General features: G+C 38.7%; 2 protein-coding genes across 4 annotated transcripts in view; one reads left to right on the forward strand and one right to left on the reverse strand.

The window, feature by feature from the left end:
- Positions 1-22,531, forward strand: part of COL6A6 (collagen type VI alpha 6 chain) — a 138,892-nt gene extending 116,361 nt beyond the window's left edge. Inside the window, exons 34-37 of the mRNA XM_059390909.1 lie at positions 5,730-5,826; positions 8,634-9,305; positions 12,158-12,251; positions 21,486-22,531. Coding sequence (XP_059246892.1) covers positions 5,730-5,826; positions 8,634-9,305; positions 12,158-12,251; positions 21,486-21,696 — 1,074 coding nt within the window. The 3' untranslated portion in view covers positions 21,697-22,531. The remainder of the gene's footprint in view (positions 1-5,729; positions 5,827-8,633; positions 9,306-12,157; positions 12,252-21,485) is intronic.
- A 2,509-nt stretch (positions 22,532-25,040) lies between these two features.
- The window catches only part of PIK3R4 (phosphoinositide-3-kinase regulatory subunit 4), a 79,630-nt gene continuing 78,943 nt past the window's right edge, over positions 25,041-25,727 (reverse strand). For all 3 annotated transcript variants that reach the window (XM_059390911.1, XM_059390912.1, XM_059390910.1), the window contains one exon: positions 25,041-25,607. In XM_059390911.1, coding sequence (XP_059246894.1) covers positions 25,437-25,607 — 171 coding nt within the window. In that variant the 3' untranslated portion in view covers positions 25,041-25,436. The remainder of the gene's footprint in view (positions 25,608-25,727) is intronic.

Consider the following 25,727-nt stretch of genomic DNA (forward strand, 5'->3'; position numbering starts at 1 on the left):
TGTAGTTGTGCTCTTTCTATATTTTTTTTCTTGTGATTGATTTTAGTGTCATAGCATTGTGATCAGAGAAAAACGTATTGTTTGGCTTTGATCTTTTTTAATTTCTTGAGACTTGTTTTGTGGCCTAATATGTTATCTGTTCTGAATCTGTTCAGAAAAATCTGTATTCTGTTATTTTAGGATGGAATGTTCTTTATATATCTGTTAAATCCATCTAGTCCAATGTGTCATTCAAAGCCACCATTTCCTTGTTGATTTTTCTTTTTGGATGATCTGTTCATTGATGTAAGTGGGGTGTTAAATTCTCTTACTATTTTTGCATTATTACTGATTACTTCCTTTGTGTTTGTTATTAACTGTTTTAAGTATTTAGGTGCTCCCATGTTGGATGCATAAGTGTTTACAATTATCATGTCTGCTTGTTGAGTTGTCTTATTAATATATAAAGTCCTTTGCCTTTTGTTACCATTTTTGTTGTAAAGTCTATTTTGTCTTATACAAGTATTATTACCTCCGCTTTCTTTTCACATCCATTTGCATGATAAACGTTTCTTCATCCTTTCAATTTTAAACTGCAGGGGACTTTCAAGGCCTTTTACACCACCATAATTTTCTATGAAGATGTCAAATAAGCACAACAGAACTGAAATGGAGTATTAATCTATAAAGTATGGAAAACAGTGCCTGCTTCTTGGAGCTGTTGTGTAGGTGAAATGATAGGACACCATGCCTCAGTGCCTAGCACATAGTAAATATTCAAGAATGATAGCTTTTGCTCTAATTGTTATTGTTATTGTTTATCTGCTTGACGATGAACTAAAATCTATTTAACAAAACTGATATCTAGGTTATAAAGGAGCTGACGCTGCTATTAGTGTCATTGAACATGTGAATGGACAAGCTGATAGACCAGGCTCAGAAAGGAAAATGCATATCAGTTAGAAAAGGCTGGGCCATGCCATGCAAGTGAAGGTGCTATAAAGCACAGCAGCTCAGAAACTCAGTGAGTAGATATGGTTACATACAGGCTTATAATTCCTTCTGTTTATTGAGAGCCCCATTGTCCCTTGGCTTTATTTATTCACAAAACAAGAGACAACATCCTAATGCAAATAATCAATAGTAGTTGTAATATAAATTTGAATAAACACTATTTCACCACCCACTCAAAGGTGTGTGCATAGCCTATAACTTGAGAAAACATACTTTGTTGGTTTGTTTTAAAATCTTTTGATTGTTAACAGTCTCACTCAGAGTTCCTAGCCAAATCAGCTGGAGGCTCTTTGCTCCTTTCTTGAAGGACTTTATCTCAAAAGAGCACCACTGAAGAAGATTCAAATTCTTGACAATGACCCTCCAAAATCTGAGCAGCATTGGCTCCAAACACATCTTGAGTAGAATTAGAGATGCAGACAGAAGTCAGAATTGGTGCTAAATTCATCTGGTTCATCCAGCAAATGCTTAGTGAGCACCTCATGCATACTGGGTGCTATCCTAGGCTGTGGAGACACAGAAGTGGAAAACCAAAAACCCACACACATGGAGTTGCCATTAGAGGATGGAACTAAGCAGGGTTGTCTAAAAAGGCTCAAAATAGAGGCATATTATACAAGTTGGTAAGAACCCACTACTGATACCTGGCATTACAGAAGGGAAATTATGTTACTACTTCTCCTTTGCCCTCTTTTTCTTTCTTCTATCCATTCTGTTTAGTTGTTCTTCCCTATACTTGAACTGTTGTTTATTATTTCAAGAACAGAACTCAAAAATTTAGTGACATTGAAGTATTATTTGGGAGCCATATTTTAAAATCCTAACTTGTTTCATAATTATCATGACTTTTCTAAATCTTGATTTGTCTGAGAGTTGAGCAGTCCAGTGTAAAAATTGGGCCCATGCTACAGGACTCAGAAGCAGATGTTCTGACAACAGGCCATGATTTCCCTTAACACATGGACTGTGACCCTCACACCCCTTTTAGAAGTTTCTCAGGATGGCATCAAGCTGAGTGATGAGCTATTCATTTTTGACGAAAAACCCCAGTCTCAGCTTTGTTTTGCCACCAGCCTTTCCCCTCTAAGTGTGTTTGGCAACGACCTCTTACCTCTGGTGAAATTCTAATGAATTAGAATTCTAAAGAATTCTAACCTAGAGTGGGTCTCCCTTTCTAATAGACTTATAAAAGAGATCTCTTTTTTAGCTAGGCTTTTTTTTTTTCTTTTACTCTGCTTTTTAGCATCACAGATGAGAGAAACAGTAAGTATAATTTTGACATTACAGTTTATTCTTGTGATTCGAGACAGAACTGAAATGGGTGGGGTAGGGAGTTAAATGGGAAACTGTGGCACTTTGACCACCCAACCTTTTTATTTTTAAAAAGAATTCCTTAATGAATATGAACTTAACGATAATCAATTTCCTTAATGAATCTGAACCATCAAAGAAAAATATTTACACATAGTATTAATTGTATCATTTCTTGAACACACGAATTTATAAAGCCCCATGATGTTTAGAAATGAGGGAACAGGGTATCTTCCCAAACCGTTTGCTAAAGGCCTCCTCTAGCCCATCTGTGCACTTAATAGCAATAAAAAGTGATAGTTAAGAAAAGTGAACCATAGCACCCTTTTATTTTAAATCCCCGATCCTCGTTTAGCTTAAGGAATTTTCTGTAACATGCTAACTATAGTTGCTCTAGTGATGTGTGGTGGTGATCTCTAAAACCATATCTGCCAAACTTCATTGACTAGATTACTTTGGTGGGAAGAGGGGTGGGAGGACAGGGAGAGCACAGACCCCCCTGTGAACTCGCCTAGTAAAGCAACACACTATGCTCCATAAGAGAAGGATGATGTTTTGAGTTGACACCAACATGTTGATACACAATTAAATGCAAAGCCTAAGTTAGCAAGCAGCTCCACTGCCAGAAATACGGAAGTTGTCACAACACAGACATGCATAACACAAACTAGTTAACAAACGGCAGCAGTCCCTGGATGACATCTTCAGAACACTGCTCTAAACTAAGTTAGGACTCCCTGACACAGAACTGTGATCATAAAAGCAGCTAATGCAGAAGATGGGAAGTAGGTCTTATTTGGAGAAAGCAAAAATTTAAACTGGAGCCTCCCATATTCCACCTCCCTCGGTGCTCACTTTCCTTATCTGTAAATGCTCAGATTGAACTACACAGTTGCTGAGGTTTCTCCTAGCTTAAATATTTTGTGATTCCCCCCACCCCTTGGATCCTGATAGTTGGCAATAAGATAGCACTTTGCTCTTACCAGATGGTCTAATCCATGCTCTCTGGATTTGGTTTCCTGGTCACTCATCACAATCCAGATGAAGTGAAGACATGGTTCACTGGAAATATTGCTCAGATACCTATTAAAAGCCATTAACAATACAGACTAATGGTGTTGTTGTATTATTCAAGAGTCAAGACTGTTTTTTACACGTTGCCAAGACCAATTTAAGCTAGCTTAAGTACACACATGCACATATCCCTGGTAAATTTATTATAAAGATGCAACTAGGGACGCCTGGGTGGCTCAGTTGGTTGGACGACTGCCTTCGGCTCAGGTCATGATCCCAGAGTTCCGGGATCAAGTCCTGCATAGGGCTCCCAACTCCACAGGGAGTCTGCTTCTCCATCTGACCTTCTCCTCGCTCATGCTCTCTCTCACTGTCTCTCTCTCAAATAAATAAATAAAATCTTTAAAAAAAAAAAAAGATGCAACTATAACCCAGGTGTCCTCTGCTTTTGGTCTAGGTAAGCGTTTTCTGTTTTCACTCTGTGCTTACCTGGACACACGATTCAGCCTTTGTTCCAAGAATCCATGTGCACGAAGAATCAGTGGGCAGTACAGATTCCACGGAAGGTAGTGAGTCAAAAGAAGGGGCACCATAATGCAGGGTGCTGTAGTCCTCTACAGAATGTCCCCATTTGTCCCCACCACCCCTGTGCCAGCTCCACTGCCCTGTCACAGCATCTTTTGTGTCCTCTTCACTCATACCACAACAATGCTCACCTTCCCGCCTTCCGGTTTATTTCTTTTCAGCCTTTCCCAGGCACTAACCATTCTTTTTTCTATAGATTTTGCCTAGAAATCATGCCAGACGTTTCAGTTACCACATGTTTCCTCTGAGTCTCCCCGTCTAACCCATCCCGCTCATGAAGACAAACACAGTGGTCTTCTAGGGAGGAATTCCGGTGAGCACAGATTTCTCCATCTCTTCTACACAGAAGAAAAGATGGGATGAAACAAAGATAAGCCTTAGGGAAAGCCCTCACCACCTTCCTTCCTTCCCATTTCCCTCATTTCTTTCCTGTTGCTCCTCAGAGCATGGCCAGCCTACAGCTCTACTAGTGCTTATCCCTAACAGAGAGGGACTCACTGCCCTCAGGACCCAAGTTCCAAATTCCTAAGAATGGATCCAATTGGCTCAGATGTCCATCCCTGGTGCAATCTGCTCTGCAGAGAGATGGCATCCCCCCTCAACACACACACACACACACACACACACACACTTATACATGGCTCCCCAAGTCCTACTTTTATGGATCAAGTGTTCAAAGGACATTTTCCTGAGAAAGAGTAGGGAAATGTTGTCTGTCCCATCTCTTAGGCATTAGATAAGACCATACCTATAATTTTCCCTCACTTATCAATGGATCTTTGAATCTGTTAACTGACAAGCTAATTAATTATCCTTCATTATTTGAAGCCTATTTTATCTCTGCTCTCCAGCCTCAAACGCCCCAGAGAGGTTAATAACAATGGGACTGAATTGGAAGGGGTTGGGAATTGTTCAGAGGAGAGCCCCTGGATGTGGATCTGAGTCTGCAAAGCTTTCATGCCTGGTTCATAATGGGAACTCAGAGACAGTTGTAAAGTACATTCTGTAGGGGCACCTGGGTGGCTCAGTGGGTTAAAGCCTCTGCCTTCAGCTCGGGTCATGATCCCAGGACCCTAGGATCGAGCCCCGCATCGGCCTCTCTGCTCAGCAGGGAGCCTGCTCCCTACCCCCCCCCCGCCCCCGCCTGCCTCTCTGCCTACTTGTGATCTCTGTCTGTCAAATAAATAGAATAGAATAGAATAGAATAGAATAGAATAGAATAGAATAGAGTACATTCTGTGATTTCACTTGGTTCTCTGGGACTTGGCATGTGTTGGGGGGGGGGGGGGGGGATTGTCCTCTGACCCTCTTCGTTAAACAGTGTCCATGTGCATTGTCTTTTGATCGGTCCTCTCACCTTCCTTTGAGCCTCAGCTTCTTCATCTGTAAAATTGGCATGATGCACATAAGAACAAACTCACTGGGTTGTTGAGATAAGAGAATATCTTATTCTCTTCTATTCTATTCTGAGAATAGAAAAGTGCTTTGTGGTTTCTATTAACCCACCCAGTACCCACCCTGTACAACTAAATGCATTTCAGTTATGAACCCATTTAATGCCCAGTGTATCCCTGTTAGGTAGTAGTGTGATTATTTTGTAAATGAGGAAACAGAGACAAAGGAACCTGACCTACAGTTAAAGGCAACACCAAGGCTTAAACCCAAGCAGGGCTCCTAGCCACCCTAACACATGCTAGGCTTCTCTATGACCTTCTTCAGAAGAAGCAGTGTTGCACTCAAAAGATCTCAGTGCTGTGAACAATCCTGGGGGATTCCTGCAGCTCCACCCACTAAGCTGCTCTTTTTTTTGCTTCTGCTTCTTGCAGATTGATGATACTGGCACATTCCAAGTCATAATGATTCCATCTGGGACTGACTACGCGCCAGCATTAGAGAGACTCCAGCGGTGCACTTTCTGTTATGGTAAGACTCACAGAGAGAATATAATTTGATCAGGCCTGTTAAGCAGTCTGAGTCACTGTTGGCACAAATAACTGGACCTTGGAAGCAGGGGTACAAGAGGCCTTGGGAAGATTTCCCTGGGGCATTGGGCTCACTTCCTCATACTGCATGGTCCACAGATGGAGCCCCAGCCAGCAGGGCTCCTAGCAGGAGGACTGCATTCCAGGCCCTCCACACTTCTGCAGCTTCCAGGAAATGGTAACGATTATTAGGAAAACTCAGTCTATCTCATTGCCAAGGTCTTCATGCTGTAAAGTATATTTATGTGTCTTCTAAATCTCAGATGTTCACAACCCCTCAAGAAATGCTTTATAGTACAAGTGGAAATTAGTAGAAATCCATACATTTTTCATTGCAAAGAAGAATCAGAAAGATTTTCCACACTGGTTTGTCTGTCGCTGTATTTTATACACAATCTATAGGCCTAGCTAGAGTGGCAACTGTGGGTGAGTATATGCTGGTAAGTTGAGTGATCCAGTAATTATGAAGATGGTGGAAGCCACTGCAGTCATCCAGGCGTGTGATTTCTACCAGTTGCCAGACGTTTCTTAGGAGCCATGCCCTGTTCTAACAGCTTTCTAAAACATTGGAAGTGGTGCTGGTGATAGTTAATGTTGAAGCTGTTGAGCTTATTCTGTTCCAAGCACTCTTCTCATTGTCGTATCCCATCCTTACAATCACCCTGAGACATCTGAACTATTACTAGCTCCACTCGACAGATGACAAAAATGGGGCTTGGAGAGGTGAGATAATTTGCCTACGGCACAGCCAGAGGAGACCCAGAAAGGCTAGCCTCACAACGCTGCCATTTATGAGTAACAGAGACCTGTTATTCTCCCTGGCACTTGGTATTTGGTCTTGAAGAAAATAGTTGATTCCTCTCCTTCTCCATGTGTGTCAATGAGATGCTAGTGCCTGCCTACCACCTCACAGGGAGGTGGTAACTCTTAGAAGTGGAATGGCTTCAGACACCCCTCTCTTCTGTCTCTTCCTCTGTTTCCAGTACTCATTAGTCTCTCTCCTCCCTTCCCCTCCCCCTTCTCCTTTCTCCCTCCCATCTTCCTCTCTCCCTCCGTCTGTCCCTCTCTGTGGCACAGGGCTGGGTAGGCATTGGTCCTCTTACTCAACGCAGTGGCTGATTGTGCTGTGAGGGAGGCTTCCCACCCCAACTTCAGCACGGCTTTCAGACACATCAGTTACACTTCTGTGCTGGTATGTTACAGTCAGAAGTTGTACATGTGTGACTGGGGATAGATTTTGGCCCCATTTCTTGGCTTAAATCCTTGTTTTGTCTCTGAGGCATATAAGGGAAGATATTTTGGCTATCGTTTCTTGCAATTAAAAAATCCCACAAAATTGAGCAAATGGGAAGCCTGCTGTCTCTGATTTTAGAAACTGCCTAGCACACAGGTGACTGTTCTGTCATTCGACCATTAAACATTGTCGTAAAATTGTACCAAATTTCAGTAAGGGAAACATAACTTGTGCAAAGTCACATCTTTATGGAGACCATGAGCAAGACTGAAGTTAGAAAGTTTGCTGCATCCCCAGGGATCTGCATTCTGGTTTTTAACCTTTCATCTGACTGCTTTTATTCCTGCCTCAGGCACATATCTAAGTGCCAGCTGTCCACACGCTTGTCATTCCATTTCACTTTTCTTTCGTTCTTAAAGAGGCATTCTCAGCCTTAACCATTAACTATTACTACAAACCTCAAGACTGCAGAGGTTGGCCTTGGAAGGGTTCTCTGAGTCAATCTGACCCCCCTACCTAACTGTGCAGAATTGAGGCCTAGTGGTGACTTGGCTAAGACCAGAGCCCAGGCATTCTGGCTCTTAGGCCAAGGGGCCTCCCACGGCCACACCACCACATGGCCCTGTCTCTCACAATAAACCCTGACCTCACACATATAGAAACTTCTAGAAACACTTGCATATTGTTTGACAGAATGCTTTTACCTCTTACCATCAGTCTCTTCTGTAAAATTAGATTAGGTGACCTCTAAGATCCTTCCATTTCCAAATTTTTTTATTCCTCTGAATATTCATTGTGGTCAGATTCAGTGGAATTCACTTTTTGTTTTATTACGACACATTCTTTTGCTAAATGAGACATGCCTATTTATTTAAATGACCCTATATTTAATGAAAGGCTGTTAATATGCAATATTTATATTCATGTATTTAACAAATACATATTAAGTATTCAACTAATAAACACACTGGAGATACAAACATGAGCTATACTTTGTCCTTAGTGTCCACACCCAGGTGGACATCGAGTGACAAACCTTTATTTAAATGGAAGTATAAGAATTCATTGCTTTTTTCCCACTTTTTTAAAGCATACTATATTTCATAGTAAAAGATTCTGAGCATAATGATAAGGACCATTGCTTTACCTGTCTTGTCTATCTAGAAAGATCATTAGCTTTTATGTCATGAAAAGGTATACTCTTAAATGAGATAAACTGTCCACTTCAATCTTTATAAACTTAAAATGCAGCCAAGATTAAACATCTGTTGAAAGCAGCCTAATTTTTAAAAGTCAGATGCCTTAGTGAATGGAATTCAAGATGCCACTGGGTGTAAAATCTGTACATTTTAAATACAGATGCAAATTATGAATCTTTCATTGTTAATATCAAAGTCATTTAGTAATTATTTTAATATCAAAAACTATGCAGTTTCCAAATGTTAAAATATTTGAGATGCTATCTTTTCTCCAGTCTGTTTTACTAATAACCCTATGCGACTTTTGGTCTGCAGATGTATGCAAGTCGGACCCTTTTTGTGATCAAGCCAAACCACCCCCTGCAGAGTCTTACATGGATGCTGCTTTTCTTCTGGACAGCTCCCGGCATGTGGGAAGTGCTGATTTTGAAGACATAAGACACTTTTTGGGAGCACTGTTAGATCACTTTGAGATCACCCCAGAGCCTGAGACCTCTCTCACTGGAGACCGGGTAGCCCTCTTAAGCCATGCTCCCCCCAACTTCCTACCCAACACTCAGAAGAGTCCTGTTAGAACTGAGTTCAACCTTACCACCTACAATAGCAAACGCCTCATGAAGAGACACCTGGAAGAATCAGTTCAACAACTAAATGGAGATGCTTTCATCGGTCATGCCTTACAGTGGACCCTGGACAATATTTTTTTAAATACACCCAATATGAGAAAAAACAAAGTCATATTTGTGATATCTGCTGGGGAAACCAGTCACTTGGACAGGGAAACCTTAAAGAAAGAATCCTTGAGAGCCAAATGTCAAGGTTATGCCCTATTTGTGTTTTCCCTTGGCCTTGCTTGGAATGACAAGGAACTGGAAGATCTAGCCAGCTACCCTTTGGATCACCACTTGGTCCAGCTTGGCCGAATTCATAAACCTGACCACAGATACAGTGTGAAGTTTGTGAAATCTTTTGTAAACTCAATCAGGCGTAAGTCATAAAATCTGTTCTTTCTTATACGTTAAGAGTATATTTGGTATTCCCAAGAGAAGGTTGATGAACTGACAATGGATTCTTGGAAATCTCTGCCTTCAAGGGCACTGCAGGGTCATAAAGGAAAATGTGTAATGATGGATGGTGGAGGGAGGAAACCTCTAATTCCTAGCATTTAATTTTCTGGCTCATCCTTTTTATGCCTCTGGTTCCTATGGAGAAGCAATCATAACAAGCAGCTGCTCACACATCTGTCTGCATAGAGCAGTATAGGCGGGGGTGGGGAGGAGTCACAGCCTGGACCTTAGCTCTAAAGTAGAAATCCTTGCCATGTAACATTAACACACTACCCTTCAAAGGTAAGCTTCATCAGTTAACACACCAAAAGAGAAAGCCAAAGAAAAATTCAACAGTTCTCGCTTTGTTTTTTTACAAGTTCCAAAGGCAGAGTTTCAGGTATAGGATATACGATTTTACCTGTCGGAATAAAAGATACATCCTTACAAAACTTTCTCAGCCTTGTTAATGACTTTTTATGATGCCAGCAATTAGTGTAACTGGTGCTCATAAAAAAGAAACATGGGCTGTATTTCTTGAAATAATTTTGCCTTGAAAGTATGCAATTCACTTCCTATGCAGTGGAACGGGTGAAAAAAAAACCATGTCCTACTATGACTCTGGAGGTTCAAAAGTTGTCAGATTTCTAAACATTTTCGTGGTCAATGAGTCCTTAGAGTCCAGATAGAAGTGAATACACAGGCTGAAGAACATCCCGTGTACCTTACAGGAGATTCTGATCATGTCTCAAACTGGTCACTGACATTACAAAGCGAGACCAGCTAAGTTTGCAAAGACGGACGAGTCACTATAGGTAAGGTGGGAAATTGCTGGTGGTACTGATGTCATGTCCCCTAAGTCCTGTGCTTCTCCAAATGTGAGTCTAGGACCAACAACATCAGCATTATCTGGGAACTCATGGAAAATGCAGAATTTCAGGCCCTACTCCAGACATTCTGAATTAGAATCTGCATTTTTATCAAATTTCCAGGTGATTCATATACACATTATAGTTTGAGAAACATTGGAGCCACAAGCTCCTAGAATGAAATTTATGTGGATGTGTTTTTTGAATAGATATCAGAAAGAGGAGTTAGAAAAAAGGCAAAAAAAGGTGGGGCCAGGAATCATTCTGAAAAAAGTAATTACAAGGCATTTGTAAGGGTAAAACAAACAAACAAAAAAAACACAATGAAATACTGAGAAACTTGTAAAGAAACACTCTTTATGAGGCAAAAAAAAAAAAAAAAATTGAAAAAACATTTAAGATGGAATTTCTTTCCTCAGTCCCCAGAAATTCTTCATGGTGTTTCATGGTAATTAGTCAAACTGTATAGTTAGATAAAAATGACACTCCACTACTACCCAGGGAAAGGAAGAGATGCCTTAAGAATTACTTGGGCTACGTGAGAGATATATACAGTGCTTTCAGAAAACCATAACTGTGACACAATTATACACTACTTTTCCAGAACTTAAGTATCTAGAAATCTCCCGTCTTTGAAATATAGCTGTAAAAGTAGACGTTGAAAAAGGCTTTAACGTAATCATATAGCAAACCCACAGTATCATGCTCATTCAACAGCAACACATATGTATCAGGTACCTACACCGAGCCACTCACACTTTGGGTATGGAGCTATCTTTAAAAATATATATATTTATTTTAGAGAACATGAGCTGTGGGGGAGGAGCAAAGGGAAGATAAAGGAGGGGAAAGAATCTCAAGCAAATCTGTGCTGAGCACAGGGTCCAACACAGGGCATATTCTCAGGACCCTGAGATCATGACCTGAGCCAAATTAAGTCAGATGCTTAACCAACGGCGCTACCCAGGTGCCCCAAGGTGTGGGGGTATCAAGGAGTAACCAAACAGACACCATCACTGCCCTCTTGGGGATTCTAGTGCAGCTCCTCTCTCTTATTTAACACCACGCTATGATCAAGGCGGCCATCGAGCACAGTCCGCATCAGAAATAACATTTTCTGAGAGAAACAAAACTGACAAACAACCTGATGCTTAGAACTAGGACAGATAAAAAGTAAAATGCACAACATCACAGTCTTGGGCCATTCAGTCTAGAATCACACAGTCCAGTCTGCAACAGCAGCTTTAGAGACAATGCTATATCCCAGCCCAGGATGAACTTACTACTTAATGACCCCTGAGCACCAAGGACGAGATTTAATTGCGTTTACCCAGTCTGTTCAGTTTAATGCTTCAAGGAAATAAATATTTTTAAAAGTTTCCCATCAAAAATGGCTTTTAAGTGTTTAAATTGTGTGGGAAGAGGCATGCTTTATTATTATAAAAAATTAATATACTTCCAAATGAAGTGAGCCACTAATGAATTAAACCCAAGATGGCACTATTGTTACTGTGGTTAACGATACAGAAACTATAAAGGGAATATCACTTTCCCTTTGCATTTTGATATTGCAAAAGAGCAAATTAAAAAATGGCTATTCTGAATAGTTCATGTCAATTAGAGACCAGACTTTTAGGACTAGCTCATAAAATCTCCTCTAACGTTGACCAACTTCAGCAGCTAAAGGCAACTTATTGAAAAGTAAGTTGAATGCATTGCCTATAAATTCAGCCTAGAGTATTTTCTAAACCCCTTTTTAGAGACTTCCCTGAGAAACCTGCTTTCATCTCTTATATGGCCACCTTAGTTGCTATCTTCCTTTGATGAATATCGAAAACAGTGAAGTGACACTTGGCACACAGGGCAGATTGCTGTAATGTTAATAGCCATGAATAAGAGACTCATCACAGACTTCTCTTCCTAGGTGCAATCAACAAATACCCACCCTTAAACTTCAAAATGAAGTGCAGCAGACTCAGCTCTACAGACCTGAAGTCGCCCCCGCAGCAGTGGCGAAGGTATTTTCAGCTTGAAAGAACTTGAATCTTTCTTCTCCTCATTCTCTATAATTTCTTCCTCCTCCTCTTCTCTATCTCCTTCCTCTTCCATCCTATTTGGACAAAATCTATTGCTACATAATATTAAAATATAATTTGAGGGTATAAGAGATAATAAAAAATGACCAGGTTGATCTGAAAAATAACCAGAGATTTTTAACAGTAGAAAAATCTAAATGTGGAAATTAAACAACCAATGGGACACTTCAGTGACAACAGGGATAATGACCAGATAGTGGCTTCTAAATATCATTCCCCACTCAAAGGAACCAGGGTTTCAGAGAGGAAAAAAGCTACATTCTAGACTGTAGCTGGGAAGTACAATATGACTCTCAAATATTTATTATACCAGAAAGCAAGGAAGTAGCCAAAAACTAGCAGTGTCTTGTCAAATGGACAAAGGGGCTATCTTGAAAATATTCTCACTGGTCTGATTTTGGACAGTTTCATATCAAAAAGAATAATGTTAATGGATTACAATAGGATGAATTTTTAAAATCCATAAGTCTATTTAGAGATCCAAAAAGGGAGGAGGGTAGTAAAAGCTCTTTTTTTATAGAAGTATGCTACCTAATAAATATAGCAGAAAACGGTAGAATTAAAAAATCACCAATTTGTGGGGCACCTGGGTGATGCAGTTGGTTAAGTGTCCAGCTTTTGGTTTTGACTCAGGTCATGATCTCCAAGTCATGAGCTCGAGCTCTGCCTCAGGTTCTGTGCTCAGCAGAGTCCGCTTGGGAATCTCTCTCCCTCTCCCTCTGCCCCTCCTGCTCATGTGTGCTCTCTGAGATGAATATCGAAAATGGTGAAGTGATACTTGGCACACAGAGAGCACATGATTTATGTATGAATAAATCTTTTTTAAAAATTAAATATGTATATGTATTAGATATGCATAAATATTTACTAATATATTAATATAATCAATGTTACTATAAGTAATATTAAATAAACATATTAAATAAATAGGCATTAAATATGTATAAATAAATCTTTTTTTAAAAATCACCAATTTGTAATCTCCACTGTAATAATGGAGTTAGGCAAGAATCAAGAAATGCTAAAACCACTGGGTGACAGGTTGTTTGGGAACAGGCTATTTCACAGTCTCCCAGATCATTCACATAGTACTAACTTATTAATTACAAAGAAAGGAAATGTGCATGTACATGGTAAGATCTGGCAGTTCCCACTGTGACCAAGATTTGACATTACATGCTTCCTGCAGTGGTGCAGGGGGAGATATATCAGCTATGTGAGATTCTTGCAGGCAATGTTTGACCCACATCTCATAATGAGGAAACAGTCAATTCCAGAATGTGGAGTTTTCTTCAGAAGAGCTGACTAGTCTGAAGTTTCAATGCCATGAGCAGCAAGAGGTTGTTGGGTACTATTCTAAAGTGGGAGAGACTAAGGAGACATAACCATCAAATGTAATAGAGTGAACTTTGACTGGATCCCAGGTCAGAAAGAAAGCTTCATGATAAATGACATCTAGTGGACAACTGGGGAAATCTGAGTGTGAATAATATGTCAAATGCTATTATTGCTTCATGTGGCTGTCTTTATGTGTAGTAATAATATACTCATGTGAGAGAATGTTTTTGTTCTTAAGATAGGTTAGGTATATTGAAGTATTTAAAAGTAACATGTATAATGTCTGCAGCCTATTTTCAGATGGTTTTCCTAAAAGAAAATAGGATGGGGTTTTGTGTGTGTCTGTGTGTGTACATGCATATATGAGTATATATGCTTATATGGATGTGTGTATGCATATATGTGTATATACATACACAGAGGAACAAGATGGTAACATTTGGAGAACCAGATAGGTGAAAAGTATACAGGTATTTATTTATTCATAGTTTTGTTCTTAAAGTATTCTATGAATTAAAAAATAAAACTCAGTAGACAAATTAAACAGAATAATAGACACATCTAAAGAGAAACATAATGAACTGGAAAATAAAGCTGAAAAAATCACTCAGAATACAAAGAAGATACATGTAAGAAGTTTAGAGACAAAACAGAATGGAAAGATCTATATCAAATTGGAATTCTTGAAATCAGACAAAACAAATAATAAATGAGATGATATTCAAATACATGAAGAGATGATCATTTTCAAGAATTTATGAAAGATATGAATTAAGAGATGAAGAAAAGACAAGGTACAATAGGCAGGATAAATAAAAAGAAGGCAAGTTGGACATGGCATAGGAGAATGCAGAAACCAAGCCAAAGGAAAAAGCAACCTGAAAGATTATCTACAAAGAAACTACAATTAGGCTAGCAGCTGGATTATCAGTAGCAATAGTGGAAGCCACAAAACTGTTAAGAACTTTTAAAGTAATGGAAGAATATTTTTATCAACTTAAACCAACTTTTAAGAAATAATGGTATAACAAAGATAATTGGGATAAACAAAAAACAACTGTTCACCACAAAGACCTTTAGTAAAGGAACTTTTGAAGTACATAGTTCAAGAAAAATAAAAATGAATGTGGAAGGAAAAGCTGAGATGGAACACTAATAAATCATCAAAATTTGACAATATTTAGGAAAATCTAAATGCTAGATTTTTAAGTAATAATAATATCTAATTTGTAGGGTTACAAAAAAGCCAATTTTTTTTTGGTTAACAAAGGTACAAAAAAAAAATAATCCACCTAGTGGTTTAACAGAAAAAAAAAAGTTGTACTAAGACAATACATATTAATAAATATTATTTAAACTTGAGAAAATATATTGGACAATAAAATAATCTTTTATTTAAAAAAATGAAGTTGAGCCTGTAAGGTAAAAAAAGGTGGTACTGAAAAATGGAACAACAATAATAAGACATGTCATGGAGAGGTAAATGGAGTTAAGGGTTCTAGGAACTTGAAATATTTGGGCTGGCAATTAGGCTACTGAAAAATTTAGACTCTCTTAAAAATCCGTTAGAAATTGTGACGGCGCCTGTGAAAAAGAAATGTGGAAAGTAGCTAACTACCAAAAAAGTAGTGCAGGAAAACGAAATAAAAACAACATAAATATATATATTTTTAAGGGTGAGAAAGTGGCACCCAGGTGGCTCAGAGGTTTAAGCCTCTGCCTTCGGCTCAGGTCATGATCTCAGGGTCTTGGGATGGAGCCCAGCATCGGGCTCTCTGCTCAGCGGGAAGCCTGCTTCCCCCTCTCTCTCTGCCTACTTGTGATCTCTCTCTCTCTCTCTCTGTCAAATAAATAAGTAAAATCTAAATAAATAAATAAATAAATAAATACAAAAATAAAAGGGTGAGAAAAGGTGGGGGAGGACAAACAGAAAGCATGAAGTTAAAACAGCAGAATCAAATCCACTGAAATATATTAGGCATTGTCATAAACACAATCTAAACATGTCAGTTACAGAGATGGATGGACTTAAGAAACAAAATAAAATCCAGCTATAACTTGCTTTCAATTATAGAGACACGGCCACAAAATAAGGACAAGGAAAAGTTGGAAGAAAAATTGTAAGGAAAATATCAGGTACATTTTTTTAAAATCTGGAAACTATACTGCTATATGCAGAAAATGATACATACAAACCTACCATAACCAGAAAAACAAAACTAGAATATAACATACTAATATCAAATAAAATATTCTCTTTAACAAAACCATATTATAGGGATAAAAAGCCACTGCATGGTGACAAAGTGTTCAATTCATGAAGAAGATTTAACAATTCCAGATTTCTAAGAGGATAACAAAATCTTAAAATACACAAAGTGGAGATTAAAAAACTACAAGGAGAAATTGCCAACTGAACTATCATTAGAGTAGATTTCAGTATACCAGGTTTTAAGATTTTATTTATTTTATTCGACAGAGATCACAAGTAGGCAGAGAGGCAGGCAGTGAGAGAGGAGGAAGCAGGCTCCCTGCTGAGCAGAGAGCCCTATGCGGTGTTCTATCCCCGGACCCTGAGATCATGATCTGAGCCGAAGGCAGCAGCTTAACTCACTGAGCCACCCAGGTGCCCTTCAGTACGCCAGTTTGAACACTGAGTGGTCAAGGAAACAAAAATGAGTAAAGACATTAAAGATTTCATCATAAGTAACAAACTTGATTTAATAGGTTCATTTAGAACCATGCATAGAGCAACAAGACATTCTTCCGAAGAGCACAGGAAACATTAACAGCTAGTTGAATCAACGTGGAGAGTTTACCAGGTGTTCATGGTGCAGTTTTTAACTTATCAAGTAGGTATCAACACAGCTCTAAGAACTAGTGTCATACAATCCAAACTGATTGGAATTCGATTAAGTTAGAAATTAATAAAAAGGTTTTTAAAGTCATACATTTTTTAATTAAAATCCCATTTCTAAATAAGGCAAAGAAATATAATGAAAACTTTAAAACACTTAGAACTGTATAATAATCAAATGTTATGTCAGAATTTGTGGGACATGTCAGAAGTCATAACTTAGGAAAGTTTATAGTCTTAATTTTTATGTTAGGGAAAATTTAAAACTCTAAAAGGTAATAAGCTAAACATTGCTCTTGAGATGTTCTAGAAGAAAAAATACATATACCCAAAGAAAGGAATCAGAGTAGAACTTAATATTTTTAAATTAAGATATTTTTAAGAGTGTCAATAAAGGCAAAAGTTCTCTTAAAACTTAATAATATACATATACTTTTTGTATGAACATTACTTTTTTTTTTTAATTAGAAATGATTGTAGTTAGGCGAGTGTATCAGAGGAAAAATCATGCTGTACTGCCACACACACGTGGGCCCCACATCTGAGTGAAATCGAATGTGTACTAGCCCCTGGGAGTTGCACTTAGGCAAATGCCTTGAATAGTGTGTGCCTGAATTTAGTGTGCAGTGTCTGAATTTCTGTGTGGTGATCAGGGCCAGAGAGGCACTCTCAATCCAGATGCTCTAGCTCCAGAAGCTCTGAGAAGCCTCTGCTTCAAATCTGCTTACCTTGCTGGGAAGCAGGGAACTGTCCAGCAGCAAATGCTTCCTGAATTCAGGCCTAAAGCAGCCCAGTGCGGTCGGTCCACAAAGGGCAGGGCTCCCCCTGCTGCAGGTGTCTGGCAGCATGGAAAGGAGCTTCCCATTTGCATTTGCATTAGGCTCCACATAATATGTAGCTGGCCATAATCACTAAAGGCAGACACTGAAGCCAGCCTATAAAAATTAAAACCTATTTTTGGAAACTATTCCTACCATGCATTTTGTTCAAAGATCAACATGAACAGAGGGGATTCGTGGTACTATTCGACAGGATGTTTCCTCCCCTTCTTCACATTGTCCAGCTATCCTTGAGGCTCAGCTTCTCCTGTGTATCTGAAACAGGGAAATGACAGGAAATGATGGGACATCAGGAATTGAGACATGAAATCCATACCGCTGTTGGAGAACCTCTTGATGGAGATTTAGCCTAGGACACTGCAGGCCTTCTGTAAGTGACCAAAGACCATAAGAAAAAGTAACAAGCCACACAGATGCTTTTCAAACTCCCTGCCTGAGCCTTTCAAGAGAAGTGAGGCAGAATTGAGCACATAGTTGAGGGAGCTGAGAATGCCTGTTAGGCAAGATGCCTGGCCATAAAGATGACTTGCCAAGTCTCAGAATGACTTGCATAAGAATTAGATGATTCCACTGTGAGATTTTGAGAAATACAGGTGGAAGCTGGTTCTTATCAGATGGAAAAGAAAGGAACTGAACACAAGCAATCAAGGAGACAGATGGCCAGTAAGGGTGAGACTGTAAGGCAGCCTCTTTGTAAGTGCTTAGAACTGCTCAGAGACAATAAAAGACAGAAAGCCACCTGCTTATTGCTTTATCCAGTGAGGGAAGCTGTTGTGCCAGACTTGAAAGCGCTGACAGACCAGAGCCAGAACAATCAAATTGTAAAAAATGGACAGAGACACCAATGTCATATGAATAATACATCTGTTGTAATTCTACCTTCCAAAGTATGTTTTCTAGACACACAAGATGCATATTAAAAGGGATTCCCGAAATAGAGGCAATCTTGTCTGCATTTTTGACTCCAGTGCATCCAGTCAACTAGTAAATGCAGCAGAGTTGACTCCTGATTATCTGCATAGATGGAGGAATCTGTCATCACAGAGAAATGAAATCTACAGAGTCCCACCCACCTCATTTTGTCCAGCCGCCAGACTTTACACAAGCTTTACTAGAGTTGGGTATAGGATGAAAAATGATTGGCTGCATTTCATTCCTGTTTCTTTATCTTGACTGCCTATTATTGCAGTTACCAATCAGTAAAGAAGTATTTCAACAATATGGGATAAAAGGAAAAACAGGAATTCTATATGGTTCCCAAATGGTAATCAAATGATTCTTTCCTGATACTAATCAAATACAAGCTCCTGTGTATACTAGTGAAAAAAGTCCAGAGACATAATATTTATCATATTCAAACCTTTTGAGATTCAAATTATTTGGGGGGAAAAGATAGCAATGTCGTATTTACCAGTTTAATAGCTTTTTCTTAACAAAGAGAGGGAGGAAGATAATAAAGATAACAACTTATCATAAAAAGGATCCAATAGAAAGAGGGAGGTTGGGGGAGGGGAACCCAAGACATGAAAATGGTGTGATCAAGATTCAAAAGCATACATTCTTCATGATTGGTGAAGCCATGTTCTGCACATATAAACAGTTATGGCTCTGGAGAATTTGAGGTCCTAATATTTAGTTCTGGAAATAAGAAAACAGAAGAGCAAAAATGGGAGGAGGTGTGAGAAATTTTGTTTGCACTGAAATTGGCTTTCTTGGTAACTGGGGGAAGTCTGTTGATCAATTTGGTATATTCCAGATAGCACTGATGGAAGAGAATGGAGATATACTTTGGGATTAGAATTTCAGAAGCCCAGACATGTAGTATAAAATGGCATGGTTCTTTGTTGATTTGATGTCTCCTTTGCTTCTAGCTCTCAATATAGAGGCAAGAGGACTATGTGGAGTATGTGTGTGTGCACATATGCATGCATCTATGTCACGTGTATGTGAGAGAAAGACATGAACTAACTAAATTCTTTATCTTTCACTTACTTGTTTTCTAAATATCTTTGTTTTCATAAGAGATCAGATTTAAAGCTCATGAAAGCAGAAAAATTCAAATATGAAGAAATGGATGTAGTGAATACTGGCTCTGCTTTTCTGATGTCAATGTTTTGGAGTTCTCTCCACTCTTCCCTTGGCCAGGGTTCAGCAAATGTTTGAGGTTTATCAGTATTGGTAAACCTCTTCTTATGCAACCAGGCTCTCACACATTCATTCTAAAAATATTTACAAAGAGCTTATATGCCAAGCTCCTCAAACCTTCTTAACTATCCAACCTGCCCCAGGACATCTCCTTTCCTATGGTTCTGTACCCATACCCAGGTGTTCCTGACACCATGCCTTTTTTTTTTCTTTCATTTCACTCTCTTATTCTAAATATCTTGATAGTTGGGGCAGCTGGGTGGCTCAGTCAGTTAAGTGGCTGCCTTGGGCCTGCTCAGCAGGGAGTCTGCTTCTCCCTCTCTCTCTGCCCCCCCCCCCATGCTCTCTCACATGCTCTCTCTCAATTAAACTTTTTTTAAGATTTTATTTATTTATTTGAGAGAGACAGAACACAAGTGGGGGTAAAGGGGCAGAAGGAGAAGCCGACTCCCCACCAAGTGGGGAACTTGATATGGGGCTTGATCCCAGGACCCTGGGATCATGACCTGAGCCAAAGGCATATGCTTAACTGACGGAACCACCCAGGAGCCACAATAAATATTTTAATAAATATCTTGATAGCTTTTCATGGTGTCCCAGATAAAAATCAAGTTCAATATAAGTAACACCAAGCTTTTAGTATCAGAATGTTGGGTTATAGTCTCAGTTCTGTCCCTGATATTCACCTCTATGTGCAGTCAGTTTCCTCATCTGTAACCAACAGAGCACCGTGGTAATTAGTCTAGGGGATTTCAAATGTTGCTCACAACATAGGTTGTCTTTATTACCGTTTTACACCTGAAGACACAAGAATCACTCTAGTTAAGTGGTTTGCTCAGAGCTGCTCTCAGCCAGTAAGTAGTGCAGCTGGAATAGAAGAACGTTTATGGACCTAAAGGTCTTTCTACCACCTCCCTGTAAAATAAGGTTGTCTGAAATGGCTCCCTTCCTGCGCTAATATGGTAACCACTAGCTTTCAATTAAATGAAATTATAAATTCAGTTCCTCAGTCACACAAACCATATTTCAAGTGCTCAGTAGATGTGGCTCAATATATGTGGCTAGTGACTGCCATACTGGCCAGTGAATTATAGGACATTTCCAACAGCACAGTTTTATTGGATAAGGTTAGGACTTCCCATCAGTACTTGGCTTCTATGATTCCTTGACCTGTCAATCTGGCATTCTGGCCTCCCAGAGTCTGACCCCAGCTGTCCTTTACAGTTGACAGACTCTTTATGTGCCTGCTAGACTGAGCGTTACCTCTATGTCCCCCACTATACATAACCTAGTGCTTTTCCACAGAGAGTTAACATATGGATAGATGGACAGACAGAAGGAAGAATGGATGGGTGGGAAGGAGAAAGAAGGAAGTGGAATTCATTCATGTTTTCATTAGATAATTGTGGGGTTTTTTTTTTGTCTTTTTTTATTATGTTCAGTTAGCCAATATCATTACTTTTTGATGTAGTGTTCAACAATTCATAAATGTTTATTGAGTATCTACTATATGCTCTTCTAAGATTCCTGGGATTATTATGATTACCAGGTATGGTCTTGTGAAATTTTCTGTCTGGGAGGGTAGAATAGAGAACAGATCACAAAGAGGTTTATAAGTAAATAAAAGTTCAGACAGTGATATGTTGTGAAACAAACATATTGTGCTGAGAAAATTATAGCTGTAGCAGTCTCTAATGAGGTGTACTATTTGACCTCTGACCTGAATAATCAAAGCCAACCATATGAAGTTCTGGGTAGAACATGTTCCATAAAGAGGGAACTTTGCTGTTAAAATGATTTTGCATATTCTGACAAGATGTCTTATGTCACAGTCTCAGCTTCTGGTATTTCTGCACAGTGTACATCTAGGAAAGATGCAGCAAGGAATGAGGACAACAGGAGGACACAATTAATATAGTCTATTGAAGTTGAAATGGCATTTATCTTCTGTGATGTTTCTCTTCTTTCTTTGCACAGCTTTGTTCCTGGACCACATAAAACTGCCCTCAAAGATGATGTATTACAGAAGGCAAAGTTTTTTCAAGATAAAAAATATCTTCCAAGAGTAGCAAGAGGCAGCAGTGATGATATTATTCGAAATCTTACCAGAAACACCTTCCATATCTTTAAAAATGGAAAAAAGGTGATAAAAACTGCTCCAAAACAATATGATAAAGGAAGTGCTTGAGGAATTTAGCCTAAGGAAGCATGGTAAGACTGTGGATTTAAGTAACTAAATTCATTGCCATAACTATCGGAAACTTTTATTTGGATATCCACAAGTCCAATCTGGAAGGCTGGACAAAACACAGGTTGTAGATTACTGGGCAATTTAACCCTTTGCACTCATTGGTATTAAGGTGGATCTTGTCCATTTCTTGGAGCACATCTCATAATTCCAGCACTCTGATAAATTCAAGAACTCTTATCATTAAAAGATGGAAGAATGAAAGAAGTGTTCTGCAAAGTACAATGGAGATATAATCTGAAGGTAAATTTAACATAGTATATACATAAGCCAGTGCTAATTATTTTAATTGCAGGTCTCTGTTCAGTCCACTTTCTGCAAACCAAGCTTCCATTCTCTACTTAATACAGTTTAATGCTCATGTTTAACCCAAATATAATGTTTTGAAAGACTTCAACATTTCCATTTACAAACTGATGCTTATATGTCATAATTTTGATAATCTGGCTTTCCATGATACCATTTAAAGACATCACTGACTCTGTGGAGTGGCCAGCTTTCTGATAGGCTTGTGTTGGAAGGTTTCTTCCCACTTTCTGCAGTTGTTTGCTAGGACAGGTAAAAAGCAGAGAATAATGTTCTCTGCTCCAACTCCTCCTTAACTCACTGAGAAACTTGTTAATTCCCCTCAAACATAAATAATTGCTTTTGAGATAGAAGTTCCTTCACTATATAGGGCCTCCTGCCTGGCCATTTTGATGGACTTTTATTATTTACCATTGTTAAATATATTATTTTTTACTAATCCATACATTCTTTAGACAAGGAGAGTAAAGACAACTGGTCATAGGTGAAGCTGAGTTGCTTTCACCCATAAGATAGCTATTTAGTCAGTAGTAAGCAGTACCAAATAGGACTGACTGAGATCTAAGTAGCTTTAAAGGCATATTGACTTTGGAAAAGATAAGTTGTTAATGTTTTAATCCACAAATCCATTTGGAATTGCAGAGATGTAAAAAGATGCACAGAGATCAAAGTAAGTTGAAGAAAGGTCTTCCGAATGCCTAGCCTCCAATAGCATTCTGACAGCTTGCTCCCTCAACCCCTCCATCTAGATCACTAATTCTTAATCTTATGATGGGCTAGTATTTTCAACAACTAAAGACCAAACTCACATTATTTAATTTATTTTAACAATGTTTGGACCTTACCTCATATTCTCAGAGCTGGCTCCAGAGTTGGTAGCAATGGCCCTGCTTGGTAGAATGTCACTCTCTTCAAGGACGGACACCCTGCCTGAATGCATGGAGCAGATGGCTAGTGACTCCTAAGACGAGTAGGTGATTTTCTTTTCTAGATCTCTCTTCATAAATGCTAGGAAAGAAAGACCATCCCCACTGTGTTTTAAAACACTTCTGCCATCCTTACTCAGGAAATTCCAATAGTTAGCTCCCAATGACATATTCATACTCAGGAAACAGATGAATAGAGCACACCAATTTTATTCATATCCCAAGCGGTGCTTAGGAGTTCAGGAAAACTTCATGTTTCATGTAGAGGAAAATGATGAGCAATATTTAAGAAGTATTTTAATAAAAGGGATTTTTCTGGTTAACTTCGGATTAAGCAAAAATTCCTCCTGCTTACTGCTAGCAATACTTTAAAAATGTTTTTTTCTATTTTCTCTGCATTGATAAAGTACACCAAAAATTTTTGCCCTTGGTAATTGAGATTATTTAGCATTTGGGGTCTTTTTTTTTTTTTTTTTTTTTAAGGTTTTACTTATTTACTTGACAGAGATCACAAGTAGAGAGGCAGGCAGAGAGAGAGAAGAGGAAGCAGGCTCCCCTCGGAGCAGAGAGCCTGATGTGGGACCCTGGGATCATGACCAGAGCTGAAGGCAGAGGCTTTAACCCACTGAGCCACTCAGGCGCCCCTGGTGATCTTTTTAATCCTTAATAGATGAAGGGTCTGAAACATACTGTAAATTTACTAAGTTCCTTTTTTGAAATCTCTAATATTGGCATTTCCCATGATTTATCTCTTTCTCTAAAGGAAAAAAAACAGCAAAAATGTGAATATAAATTAACTAAACGCCTGTTTAAACCAAGAATCACATAAATAGGCAGTGGTGCTTCCTGGTTGAAACATGTAAATTAATTGACTATAAGGGACATGCCTATTACCTCATCAGTAAGCTAGGAGTCAAGCATGTTAAAAAAAAAAAAAGTTAAAAAGATGCAACTCAACAGAGCCTTAGATTGTAATACTCAGTAACAATTCAACCAAGTGCCCCCCTTTTCTAAAAGGGGGAGTTTAAGTGGGAAGAGGAATGGATGGCAGGAAGGTAAGGGGAAAAAAGGATCACATCTCCACTGGCCCACTCCAATTTTTTTCCTCTCTGCATGTTTGTCAGTTATGTGGCTTTGCTAATGGCTACAGGCTTAATGCCTTTCTAAGGTCAAAGGTTTGTCACAAACAGGTGACCTCCAACCTCTGCAGACATGAATCTGACTTAATAGCTAGAAATCTGGATATATGGTCTTAACAGACACAAAGGAAAGCAGAAGCAATGTAACAGGACAATGTCAAATTTGCAAATCCTTCAGTTCCACTAGCTATCTAGCCTTGTCAAGGTCCAGACTCCAAACTCAGGCCTTTGAGAATGACAGTTTTCTGATGAGCTTAGACAGGTAAACAAAAACTAAGCGCACTGAACTGTAAAGACAGACCTGTGCACTGCAAACTGTCATGTACCATAATGGAATCATATAATTACAGAAAATCAAATTTGAATATTTAAGTACTGTTTTCCCCAGAGTCAGATTATCTACTTAACTCTTTGGTTTACAGACTCAAGTAACTAATTTAAAAATGAAGTATTTTAATACCATAAACCCTTCAGCAAATGGATGACAATTAAATGTGAAGAGACAATTAGATTCATGTACAAATAATAATTGATAAGCCTGAAGGGTTTATTTTTGTGGGGAAGGCCAATTTGTCTTAATTTAAAAGTATAGAGGTTTGGCATGTTTTTAACAGCTTAGTTAACTGACACTGGATAAAAGCAAGTGGAATGGCCAAGGAGAGACATTTTTCAAGGGTCGATACACAGATCAGTTCTAGCATTAATCAGGCAGACTGTAAATCAGGAAGAAAGATATAAAGCAGAAAGAACAATATTGAAAGTCCAGAAATGTGGGCATAAGACTTACTTCTGACACAGATTCTTTGTGACACTGAGTCCATTTCTTCAGAACAAATATTGCTGAAAAGTTTACTATTCTGCTCAGGTTTACTGTTTAAAACAGCAAAAAAGCAAAAACAAAAAAACAAAAAACTTAAGATGCTTGAATACAGTTTATTAGCTGGTTTGAATAGCACTTTTAATAGCAAAAATGTGTTTACATTGTTAATAGCTTACAACCACTTTTTTCAATACAAAGTAAACTTAGGTCATGTAAGTCTTAGCATTTTAAATTCTTCACCTCTGTGACCTATACAATAAAAAGTCCCAGATACTGTTGTCTGGCTGATTCCTGCAGAGATATGCATGAGCATATTAGTCCAGTGCAAATTCCTTAACCACCTTGGATGGGATCTGTTTAATAATGAAATAGTAAATATACAGACACGATTTTGAAAAGGAATCTCACTTCTGTCCTCTAAAAATACCTTTCCTCTCAAGTTACAGTATACATATAACTTTATTACAAATTTTACAAACCACTAGTTTTTCATTTCCACACCTTAACAATCCCATCTCTAGATGCAGTAACAATGAAGCCCTGCGTTGTCTGAAAGGTGGCCACATCTGTGATGATGTCGTGGTGTCCCACAGGCAGAGATTCTGGGCCCCTCCGAGGGGTGTCATCACTTGGTCCCACCTTCTGCTTATTCTGAATCTCCTGTTTAATGGTTAGAAGTCAGGGAGAATGCCAGAAGTTAAAAGCCTGTACCACATTGTACCTCTTATCAATATTGTTGCTTCTGGAACAGGTTGTTGTTGTTAAAGCTAAAACTTTCTG

Source organism: Mustela nigripes, chromosome 2, assembly GCF_022355385.1.
Source record: "Mustela nigripes isolate SB6536 chromosome 2, MUSNIG.SB6536, whole genome shotgun sequence".
Classification (NCBI taxonomy): domain Eukaryota; kingdom Metazoa; phylum Chordata; class Mammalia; order Carnivora; family Mustelidae; genus Mustela; species Mustela nigripes.